We start from the raw sequence: 12,911 nt of genomic DNA, 5'->3' as shown, positions 1-12,911 counted from the left end.
CCCCTGAGATAAACAGATCATATTTCAGAGTTTTGGTGATGTGGTTAACAATTGGGATGGTTGGGTTCCATATTTAGCATATGGTGGGATTAAACCACAGGAACTGGGCATATTAGGATCTGTAAAAATGGATTATTGTGTATACTTCAACTACATGGGCAAAGATGATCTAAAAACAATTCAGTGGCTAAATGCTACCATACCCGCACATAGAAATGCTAGCGCTTGGTGTAATTATACTTCTCCCAACATATCAAAGTCTAGCAATCGATCACTTAAACTGCCCGCAGGATTATTTCTAATTTGTGGAGATTGCGCATGGTCTGGCATTCCCTCCCATGCAAAAGGAGGACCATGTAGCATTGGAAGGTTAACTTTGTTAACACCCAATACATCCATGATTATAACTCATAAGTTACGCCGCCAAGAACGTGTTACACATGCCTTTCAAACTGATTGTAAGAATAATCTAGAGTTTTGGAGCTCTAGTAAAATCATAGCAGCATCTATATTGGCTCCAGGAATAGGAACAGTGAAAGTGCTAAACATTTTGAATAAGCTTGGCTGCTGGCTTGCGAAACAAACTAACACAACTTCATTGGCCCCGAGTGGACTATTGCTAGACGTTGATTCAATAAGGCACGCTACGCTGCAGAATAGAGCCACAATAGATATTTTATTGTTAGCGCAAGGTCATTGTTGTCAGGATTTTGATGGGCTTTGTTGTATGAATATGTCTGATCATTCTGAATCTATTCACAAAAGTATTGAAAACCTGCAAGAAGGAGTACAGAAACTAGAACAAAGTGATGGTTTTAACATTTTCGGAAATCTTTTTGGTAGATTAGACTTAACTGCATGGATAAAAAGCTCATTACAAATAGGTGTAGGATGCTTATTTATTTTTATATGTTTTCTGATCTGTATTCCATGTGTGTTCAAATGTGTGCAAACTCTAATAGATAGAGCATTGATACAAGCCTTTTTTATATATAAGGAAGGGGGAGATGTGGGCATTTCTCACACCAGCTCGACAGCATCAGTGAACGAAAACCAACCTTGGGAAAAAGACATAGTTATGGTCGTTGGAAGGAAGCCATGGGAGCAAGAAGTTTAAGATATGGAATTGTTAGCAGAACTTGTGGCCTTGTAGATAAGGGAGTTGCTAAATTGCTGTGTCTACAATAGAGTAAAAGAGCTACTGTGTTTCTCATCATTTCTGAGGAGAGAAAATGGCCCAAAGTTGAAACTATGTGCTTCTCCCAGGTCCAGTTCTCATTAAGTGTTAGTACATATGTCCTGGTTTCAGCTGTATTTGGATTTTATTTGCTCATGTTCTGAGCTGATACGTTGGCCCGCTGTAAATGTATAAAAGGCTTGCTTGATTTTAATAAAGAGCCTTTGATCAGCACTCAGAGTCCATGTTTCAATATGCCACACCTAGAATACTGTCACCATGAAAGCGTACATATGAAAAGACAACAGATCCTTTCCATTATTCACTGTGAATACACAAGTAAGCCATTTGTAAAAACATGTAAAGTCAGTCTATTTGTGTGTAGACTACATATCTATGAAAAAGAGTTACTAGCAAAATACTACTAGGGGTCATATAAATGAGGTTAAAGATATTCACACAAATAAAACCCAAGTGAGGATGTACTAGACAGATTTTGAACAGTTACTTGAATTAGATGAAAAATCAGTGATGTGCATTTCATACTCTTAACAGAAGTTTCTGCATCAGGATGGCAGGATTTCTTGGATGAATGAGTTCAGTGATGACTAGCTTCAGTTTAATTATTCTTGAACTCTCATCAGTGAAAGACTATCATCCCAACAAGTCTCAACAACAGCCAGAGACTACAGCCCCAATTAATGACATTAATAGTGATGCTAAGTAACAGCTGCAAGGAGAAAACCCATTGTGTAGTTGGTAGGAAGAACATTCAAACATGACAGCCCCAATGAAAGGTGCATCAAGTGAACAAGTTACCAGCAAAGACAAAGATAATTCATTACCCAGTTACAGATCAAACCTTTAAGGTTGGCTGAATAGCTCGCAGTGCTGCCATTTATAAAACTATGCCTAGCTATGCCATTGCATAGATTTGTCCAATGTATGGTGTAAATTAACATTTGGCTGCTGTATAAGAAGTGTGCTGACTCGCATGCAGTCTCTTCAGCATGCAGACACAGGTCAAAAGGGTAATAATATTCCCTCTCTTTCGTGGCTGGCACAAAAGATTCACAAAACACGAATTCCCATAGCACAAGTAATTAGTGCTAGTGGAATAATGCACATACAATATGAATTCTCCTGGAAAACAAGGATTCCCTTCAAGGGCTGTCAGCAAAGTCAATGTAACATTGAGTTGACAGAGAATGATGAGACACTGGGGAAAAATGTAAAATCCTGCTTCTTTCAGAATGTACTATTCTCCTTTCAGTGGTTTTTTTTTTTTTTCTCAAGAGGAGAGATTTCCCTATCGGGGAGAAGCAGCAATTCTTCAAAGAGGCAGAAAGGTTACATGGACAGGCAAACTGAAAAGGTCTCCCTTAAGAATTCCTAATTATAATCAATGGAAGGAATAAAATAAATTTTTAAAGCTGCCCTCTGCCATTCTCTTTGAAGATATCCAATTATTTTTTCTGTGTCACACACCTGATAGTGTTCATGCACACATGAACTCTCCCAACACTCCAGGATCTTAGAACAATCCTAAAAAATTCACAATAAGTTGCAGGCTATGCAAAGTGAAAGTGTGTCTTCAATAACAAGCTATTTTGCATAAATTTGGGATCACAAAGAGCTAAATCAATATTGGCACAAAGATGAGGATAACACCTTTATAGCAGACCAGCACTGTTTAATTTCTACAAGAAGCTAGAGCATACGTTGCTGGTGCATATCTTACACTGTTAATTAAAATGCCTTTTCTAAGCCTTGAAAATAATCCTTCATAGTTTGGCTACCAGCCCAACCTCAAACTACTGCATTCTGAATCCACCTGCACCCCCAATACAGAGTTTCAATAGCTTCAAATTGTGGCTAAACAAGAAAGTTCGCTGGGCCTGCTCCCTGTTTTATTTCTCAAGTCTCTGCTCATTAACAACCCACCAGGCACATACCTGGGGGACTGCATTTCTTCTCGTTCAGTAGGAGTACCAGGACAAACATACAAGGTATGTTCTACTCCCTCTTGCTCATATTTGCCATCAGGCAGTAGGCTTAAGATGCTGCACAAAGAGATGGGAAACATCATTTGCAACATTTCTTACAGAAATAATTGATAACTGGACATATGCAAAGCTCTACAGAGAACAGTGTGGTAAGACCCACGTGCTGCTGTAGAAGTTGCAGTCTGGGTATGATGCAGTGCATGTGAACTCACACTCAGCGGTCTGTTTAACTACATTTACATAACATACACATGGTTAGCATTATCTCCAAGAGGGATGTTTGGAGATTAAAGAAGCCATAGTTCTATAAAGTGGAAAATAATTCTGTATCTATTGCTGGAAATTAAGCCTCTAACCTACATATGAAAACAATATTTTTCCATAAAATTACAACACTTACTGTGACTTGGAAATTATTTTTAAGAATTTACTAGTTCATTTAGAAGAGCTTAGAAGCCATGAACAGCATTTTGCAGAAATTCAGCATTGAAGTGTCAGTTATTTTTGGTCCCTAATTATATTAACAAAAGGAAAATGCAAGCTTTCCAAATCTTCTATACGATTAATACTCACTGAACTCAAGCACAGTTGACATTTGTAGAAATTAGGTTACAATTTCACTAAATTAGTAATTGTCACATGTACTTACTACATATGGCCAGTTTCTGTGGCTCAGGTGACTATCAGCTGCACTCAGTGTGACTTTCAAAAGTCAGACTGCTACTAGTCTTCATTTCCATCTATAATCCTCTCAATCTCTTCTCACAAATGGCTACTTCCTTTCTTCCCTTGACTCCTAGGGTGCTGATTTTTTATATTAAAGAAACTAAAAGGGATACAAGTGGAGAACAACAGCCAGTTTGTATGTTGGTTCACAGAGGTGATGCAAGGAGAAAGAAATGTAAGCCACAGCATTATTTGTAAAGATGCACTACTTGGATCTCAAACTCTCTTCCCTTTGTCTAGGTCCATTTGCACTGCTGTGCATACATTCAGAGTTGCCTTGGATTCCTAATATTTGTTCAAGCCTGTAGATGCCTTCCAGACAATAACGACGTTATTTATAGTGACAGCTGTCACTCCTGTTGCAAACTCCTTGATTTGGTTTTTAACCAAAACAGTGTGAAAATTCATGTGCAGTCTAAAGAAAACAACAACCCCCAAACAAACAAAACCCAAACCACCAGCTCTCGGGAACTCTCTTTTCAACAGAGACTCCCACTAGCTGGGTACAGAGCTAAACCCTGCACACATGACTGCCCTCTCTCTCTCCAGTCCCAGGAATTCTGCAGTTCTTTCTACACACCAGCATAGATGAAGGGAACACAAGGAGCAGCCAGGACACTCTCCTGAGAAATGAAAACTGGGAATAGATACGGCAGGATAAAGTGGATGTTGAACACTGCCCAACACCTAGAGTTCTGGTTCTCCCATGGAAGTGGGTAATATTACCTCCATTCTCTCCTGTTTTTCCCTCTGCCTTTCTGACTGAGCAGGCATGAATGCTGTGCTTTGTGCTGGACCCAGCGCTGCCTGGCAGAGCATACAAGGTATGATCTGAACACTGACAGCACTGGGATTGCTTCCCTCTGGGGATGTAGGCCAAAGGTATCCAACTTGGAGACAGAGGAGTCTGTCAGTACAAAACAGCCAGTGAGCGGCCAAGCCATCAAGGAGTCAAACCCAGGGTGCTTACAGTGCGGCTGGTCCTCAGCAACACAAGCACTTATGCTTTGCCAGGCATCTAAACAAGATCATTTATTAACTGCACATTTTAAGCTTGGGTATCTGAACCACAATACAGGCAGAATTTGGGAGTTTAAGTGCTCTTCTGGATCTTGGTTTAGGCATGCAAGTGGAACAGACTCGCGGCTACATCATGGCTACTCAAGGACTACATGAAGCATTTTAGTTCAGACTTTCAATGGCAAAAGTAAATAGCAAATTAAATCCACACAATGTACCAATAAGGTGAGGTAATGATAAATATCTTTCCACATAGAGTATATTACAGAATACGGCATACTTTGTGGTAAGTGGAGAAATGTCTGAACAGAAGCACATTTATATATAAAGCTGTAAATCTTTGCCTACAGCAGATAGTTCTCATGCAAGCACAGATGCAAGTTATAGCCACTTCTGTTGCCTTATCTCACTTCCCAAACCTCATTCCTAAGCTATACAAAATAAAAGTAATGTTTTTTTCAGTTTTGCTTCTTTGCAAACAGTCAGATTCCAGCCTAAGTACAAACAGTCACTGATACCAGTTTTCACTGAAACAGTAAGAGAGGTATAAGAGCATCAAACATTTTAAAGATTCCTAAGACAGCTCTTTTTCATGCACCATTGAGGCAAACAGCCTTGTAACATAAAGCATGTGGAATGGCATACCTGGTTTAGTGCCAGTGCTGCTTTGTCCTGAAGTGGCTTTCTTGTCTTGTATTTTAGAACCTTCAGCTGCTAAAATAAGGAAGAAAAGGAAAGCGATTAATCATATTACTAAACAAAAGTTCAACCACTCTATTATAATAAAACTTAAACACAGCTGAATTACCTTTAAAACCAGACTGTTTTGAAATACCACTTTAATATCATTCTACACCATTTTGCATAGAAGAAACCCTGAAGGTTACACAGAAAATATTGAAGCCACAACACAAGTTCGCCTTTCACATTGAGACAAGAGCCACAAGAAGACACCATTTTAACAATGTTGTTTTTAATAAGGTGTATGATTTTTTCCCATGCTATGCTAATGCTATACAGGCAGCTAATTTTATCTCTTCCTTCTCAGTGATGCTTTAGAAACCACTACTTGCAGAGAACAGCAGCCTTTTTTTTTTTTTTTTTTTTTGCTTTTGAAAACTTAATTTCCCTTGGAAGAAGCAGAATTAATCACGCTGATAAAAGCAAGTTAGTGAGAATAGCAGAATGACACTGTAGAGTGACTTTGAAGACACATTCAAATATGTGGCAATGTTTGGATGCATTGAGGAAACCGTGTTGCTAAAGGTGACTTGCAGATCCTACGTTTCTGAAGGTATGGTACAAGATACTGGTAAAAGCTTTATAGACTTTTCACAAATTACTAAAATACCATTATGCAGAATTATGAAGAGAGGACGAATTATGATCTGAATGATCAGAGGAGATATTCACATTATTTTCCATAGATTTTTGATCAGGCCTTATCTGTCTTATGAAGGGATAATTCTGAGACTCTGAATGTCCTTCCAACAACCACTTATAAAGAAGACCCAAAAGACTCATTATACTTCAATTCACAAGCACGTCCTTGGCTCAGCACCTATTTATAATTCAAAGCAAGCCAGGAGATCAGATGCCATGACTTTCTCAGCTTATACTCATCTTCACGTTCAGCAGCTCCACTATAGGAGTGTTTGAGTCCAGAACACAGCAATCTGGGAAGAGTCTAAAGACAGACTATAAGAATTTTAAGAACCATTCCACACAAAGCTTGAAAGTATTTGCAAGCAAGGATAACAAGACAGTTGTATCAATAAAGCTTAGGGGAAGAAAAAAGCCCCAAAACCCAATTAATTTAAATTAAAATATCACTAGAAATGGAAGCTGGAAAAAACTGATTACTCCAGCTTTAAAAGCTACACAGGCTTTACTGTTTTAGATCCACTTTAGAAAATATAATTTTAAAAGATTTTTTTTTTCCAGAAGGCTCTCAAGCAATTTCCTATACTCGTCAGCTTCAGCAATACACCTCAGGCCTTAGTGCCTCAGTGAGTTCATTCCCTTCACGGCCTGACAAAATCCTCGTTTCCCTTTTACCTCCTTCCACATGCATGTTTCAGGATGAACGTAGAGGATGAAAGGTAGCAGGAGAAACCTATGTGACACTTGCTGTACCTTTTTGCTGGGGGGAAGCAGGTGAGGAAAATAGAAAAATAACTTATCAAATTTTAGTGTTCAAGAGCAATGTTTTGCCTAGAGGAACATTCAAAAATCACATCTCATAAAAAAAGTGTGAAATTTTAAGTAATTGCCAAAAAAAAAGACACTCCCCTCCCTGACAACTGTACTAAGTCTCTTGTGATTGATAGAAGTAACTACTGTTGAACTTACCAAATATTAATTCCAAATCACAATGATAACTGTCACACCTTAAATGCAGCCCAACAAAAGGTTTCAGTATTTTCCCATTTTAAAGGCCTCATACAAAGGATTAGTTTGACCTATAGGCAGATGGTCTGATTTTTGGCAAGATAATCTGAGCAACACTGAACACTTGCACCTTCAGGCTTTGTAGAAACTACTGTTATTAAAACCCATGCTTTTCCTCAGTATTCCAAATGAGTGATACTTAGCCTGAAAAAAGGGGTTTATTCAGAGGAAGTGCATTTAAACTCTTTATAGCTTACAAACTCTTTATACCTTACCACTACATTAACTCTGAGAGGGAGGTAAAACAGACTTGTTTCCTGTCTGAATCAGCGATTTAGAACATTCTCTGAAGAAGTCCTGCTGTAATGCATGGGGAACCTAACAATGATTCCCATCAGCCTAGTCTAGGGCATCACAGAGAAGGGGAAACTGTTATAAAATAGTAAAAATATTGTTTCTGAGCATCAATGAGAGCACTGACGTTCTAATAGCTTCAGCATAAGTTTCTTTGCACCTCTCACACAATGTATGCACATTATTTTCTTCAAGCATTGTGCCATGGGATTATGCAGTACTCTGTTAACTTCAAAACAGTGATTTAAATGCCATCCAGATAGACTTGTAACGAAGTCTAAGTGCACAGAGTAGTATTTTTTTCCATATTTCCTTTTGTCTGACATTTCCTTGGAATATTTGTGACACAGCTTGAGTACACATTCATGGGACCACTCATATGACAAGTGATGAAGAAAAGAACAGATGGCACAACCACAAATTCTAATAATGCTAGATATCAAATAAGAATTGGCACAAGTATTTAGTAACTAGTGTAGGTGTGCTCCCACATAAAATACCTCTTGCTCTAAGATGCAAACAGATTAAATCAGACAACTAAACATCTAAAATCCAAACCTAAATATTGACAACTCTGGTTCCAGCAAGACTCAATAACCTAAGACATGCCAGGAGAGACATAGTTCAACTACCTAATACTTGCTCTGCTGCTTATTTTGAACCACTATCTTTGCATGGAGAGAATAAAAGTTGCATAAATAAATGTTAGAAATAAGAGGATTTTTTCTGTGAATTATTCTGGAAACTTAAAAGGCTGAAGACAAACTGTGTAATAGTGTAGATATGCTGGGGAAGACAATCACAGAATGCAAGCTGTTGAGGTTGGAAGGGATCTCTGGAAATGATCTAGTTCATCCCCTCTGCTCAAAGTGGGGTTGCCTTGAGCAGGCCACGTCCAGTTGCCTTTTGAAGTACCTCTAAGGATGGAGACTCCACAACTGCTCTGAGCAACCTGTGCCAGTCTTTGACCACTCTTCACAGTGGACACGTTTCTCGTGTCTGAACAGTATTTTCTGCATTGCAGTTTTGTGCCCATAATCTCCTGTCCTGTCACTGCATGCCATGAAGAGTCTGGCTCTGTCTTATTTCACCTCATCAGGTATTTTCTGGTATGTGGTTCTGATGCAGTTGTTGTTTTGTTGGTTTTTTTTAACTTCTAGTGTTTCTGATGAACTGAAATGCTAAGTGATTTGGCCAGAGAGCCACTCAAGAATCACATTGGTCATCCATCCCAGCTAAAGGAGAGATCATATGGGTAAACACTCCACCCTGAGCTTCCACTGATGGAAAAAGCTATAAAGAGCTGCATCACTCCACCTTCACTTTTCAAAGACCAGTTTCAGTGAACAGTCTTCCAATAGTCATCCACAAATAAACTCTCCAAACCAGGATGCTCTCATCAGTTATTAAACCTTCCTCTAGCCTTCCTCGCCAGGTGAGATGTTATCTAACATCCACCCTCTTCAGTAACACTTTTGGATAAGAAACCGAGATGAAAAGTTTTGTCTAAGTGGGCCTGCAAAGGCTTAAAAATATGTGAATTTACCTACCTATCCAGTGCATGGAAGGGTTGACAGAACCAAAACCTTGTTTTCTTTCTCAACACATCAATGCAACACTGTATTATTGTGGCTGGAAGTACCCCCACCACCCCTTTTTTAGAGGTAGAAGTATATATTTAAAATTTAAAAGTAATTTTAAAATTGAGCTGGATTATCCATCCATCTTACTTCCACCATTCCTTTAAAGTGCTCAGTGCCTGGGTAACAACTGATGGTGACAGAGCATTAGCCTGGTGTAAGGATTGCTCTGAACTTACTAATTTTGTTGACTAAAACAATATCCCTACTACTACATAACCACAACTTCATGTTCAACTTTATCTAACATGTCATCAAAGCCACTGATGTAAACACCTGCAGCAGGTCACTACAGGTTAATGAAACTCCAATTTGCCATGAGATGAGCTTTGACAGAGGCTTCAAATTTTTTGAATAATCTCCTCCAGTTTCCAGAAATACAGGGAAGACCGTGTTGTTCTCTACAACTAGCTGAGAGGAGGCTGTAGGCAGGTGGGGCTGGGTCTCTTCTCCCTTCTCCCAGATAACTAGCAACAGGAAAGAAGAAACGGCCTGAAGTGGAGCCAGGGGAGGCTTGGATTGGATATTAGGAAACTTTTCTTCACTGAAAGGGTGGTCAAGCATTGGAACAGGCTGCCCAGGGAGGTGGGGGAATCACCATCCCTGGAGATGTTTAAAAAGTGCGTAGAAGCAGCACTTAGGGACATGGTTTAGTGGTGGACTTGGCAGACCTGGCTTAATGGTTAGACTTTATGATCTCAAAGGTCTTTTCCAACCTAAATGATTCTATGATTTTCTCTTTAAAAGTTGCAAAGCTGAGGAAAGGTCTCATTGGAAACCTTGAAAAAGAAGGAAACCCATATACTTTTAGTGCTTCTTTACCTGCCAGGTAAGCTCTGGTCAAAGGAAACTGGCCTGAGAAACTAAGCAAGACAGCACATCCAAGGGGAAAAATCTGATTGAGAAGTAAAGCCCCTGAGAGGGTGCACTGAAAAACAGGAGGAATGCTTGCTGAGACTCTGGAAAAAGCAGATAATGCCAAGAAACACTGAGCTGGGACGTGTCACATGTTTTTTAAAAAGCTTGTCAAAATGAGCAAATGCTGTGCAGATTACAAGCATTTGTTTTTCAGGCCATGACAAATCAAGCGCATGTTTGCACAACAGGAACCAGCTATCCCTAGTGAGGTAAAGGGAAAACCAGAGCCCCTACATCAAGGCTGAAGATCTGGAAAGAAGATGCTTAAGCTCTGCACAGTTGAAGCAGGAGATCTGCCACAGGACGGAGGTAGCTGTACTACCGGCTCTCCACTTCCTCAACAGATTAAACACAGTGGGAAAGGGCACTTGGGGTCCCACAAGCAAGAGATGGTGCTCAGACTTGTGTGAGGGTCAGGGTGTGCACAGCAGCCCACACAGAACTGCACCATAGCAAGCATCTGAAAAGTGGAACTGTATGAGGGCTGCACAGCCGTGGATAAGAGCACAAGCACAGGTAAGCCCGAGGCATGCAGAGAGCTACGCATGCCTGACAGTTCAGATACTCTTCTGGGTAAAGAATGCTCCGAGCAGCCAGGAGGAGATACCACATTCCAGTTCCTTGCTCTTATTCCACAAGGGAGAGACAGAAGTACTGAAAAACAGCTAGGAGAAAAAAGAAATCACTAAAACCCAGAAGAGACTAAAGGGAAAAGAAAAAAACCCTAGCTATTCTGTCCCTGTCACTTGTCAGCTAATCCCCCCCACCCTGTTTTACTGAACAGCAGTTTAACTGTCAAAGTGCCAGGGGTGCGTGTTGGGAGATAGAGAAGGCATCAGAAGCAACTACTGTAACCAAGTAATGCCTCAGTCAAAAAGTGTTGCCAATATGCAGCAGAGGCAAGTCAGCATTAAACTGGGAAATTTAGAAGTTAACTGAGAACTGCTATATTATTTACTCCTTAACATTCAATTCTGCTACCTCCAATTACTCCCTTATGAATGTTGCTCCAAAAAAACCAAACAAAACCCACTCTTTAGTTTACATGCTTATTTTATACAGCATTTTATGCCCAATACACACAGTATAAAAACACATAGTTTGAATTAGTCAGAATTAAGCAGAGAACAGAGCCTCCTAAGCTGTATAAGCAAGAATGAAGAAGTGAGGCTACTGTAGGCAGTTTTATCCAGCCACCAGGAACAGCAGCTAGTTACCAGCTCAATCAAATGAGAGGTATTGCTGTGCTGGGTTGAGTGTATTGATAGTGCAGATACAGGTCTGACCTGACAAAGTTCATTAGCTTAAATGCAGAGCTACATTAAGACCAAATTCCTGACTTGGAATAAAAATATCAACAACTGGTTGTTCTATTCTAACAAATTCATGTGAGCCACAATACAGGGGCTGGATACAGGGAAAACAAATTTCAACATGAATAAAAGCTTTCCCACTGCTTGTGACTTCTGCCTCTTCCTACATCCACAGCTTATAAGACTTTGGTAACGTGTACACATGTAAAAGCTACTCTCTGTATTTACAGCAAAATATATCTTGCAAGTCTTTAGTATTTCTTACTCTTTGTATTATCAATAATGTCCATATAAATACTTAGACAAACAATATAGTGAAGTAATATTTTAGTGCTGCTTATCACTCTAGAGTTAAGTACTGCGTTCATTCCATACTTGCACACCATACTTATCTTTTACTTGTATTTTTAAATTGGAAGCTTGGGAACAAAGGATAGTGGTCTCTCGAGAGCTAAATAGGTCTGAAAGTCCTATGGCTGGCCAAAAATTACCAAGTTGCATGCAGCTCAGCTGATAGATAAAAAGGTAAAAACTAAGCAGCTGAATACCTAATATTAAAATCTTAAGTTAGAGCAGTTATGATCTGCTCTCCCTTTCAGAAATGTGGGAAGCAGTAAGTCTTAAAAAAGTATACAAGAAAAACACCACATGGTCACTTGTTAAAATACTACCGTTTTTACAAAATCCACTTGTCAATAACAACTCTGAAACTACCCCTCAGGAAAAGCCTGGGAAGAAGTGGCTTGGCAATCTGTTCCAACACAGCTGGAGATGATCTTTTCTGGTATTTCTGCACTGTAGTGGAAGTTGGAGTGACCTTGGACAGACCAACTTCCTTACACTGCTGCTTCTACCAGCTGTGCCTGAGCTGAACACTGAGTCAAGGCTACTCCTTGCTTCCATTCGTTCCCTTTGTAAGCACACTCTGAAGGCCTAATGCTGTTCAGGACCCGATGTGCTTTTTCAGAAGATTATTATAAATCTGTGCTTTGAGTGTACCAAAAATACACTGCAATCAGTGCTAGTTTTGCTTTTGTAAGCTCTCATGCAAGCATATGTAGCAGTTATCAAAGTCAAGTCTTTCAAAACAAGATAGCAAGAAAATTTTTACTTTCAACTAATACATGCTACAATACAACCCTGCTGAGGAGCATGGAGATGGATCAAGCAGTGACCCAAATACAAAAGCTTGAACACAAAACCAAACCATCTCCTTTTCCATCACTGAAATCCATTTGTACATACTGCTCAGAACAGCTGTGTCCAAGATGTTTACTCTGACACTTGCACCATGCAGGAACTAAGCATCAGCATTTTATTCATGTAAAACATCTCCTCCTTTTCTCCTCTTCTGCAACAACTCTAA

At 39.6% G+C, this 12,911-nt stretch overlaps 1 protein-coding gene across 9 annotated transcripts in view; it reads right to left on the bottom strand.

The window, feature by feature from the left end:
* The window catches only part of MAP7 (microtubule associated protein 7), a 128,028-nt gene that overhangs the window by 54,206 nt on the left and 60,911 nt on the right, over nt 1-12,911 (bottom strand). For 8 of the 9 annotated variants that reach the window (XM_040597682.1, XM_040597683.1, XM_040597685.1 and 5 more), the window contains one exon: nt 5,575-5,643. In XM_040597682.1, the coding sequence (XP_040453616.1) occupies nt 5,575-5,643 (69 nt within the window). The remainder of the gene's footprint in view (nt 1-5,574; nt 5,644-12,911) is intronic. The other variant, XM_040597684.1, reaches the window with a different exon arrangement.

This window comes from Falco naumanni, chromosome 6 (assembly GCF_017639655.2).
Source record: "Falco naumanni isolate bFalNau1 chromosome 6, bFalNau1.pat, whole genome shotgun sequence".
NCBI classification, from domain to species: Eukaryota; Metazoa; Chordata; class Aves; order Falconiformes; family Falconidae; genus Falco; species Falco naumanni.
This window is presented reverse-complemented; position numbering and strand designations above follow the sequence as displayed.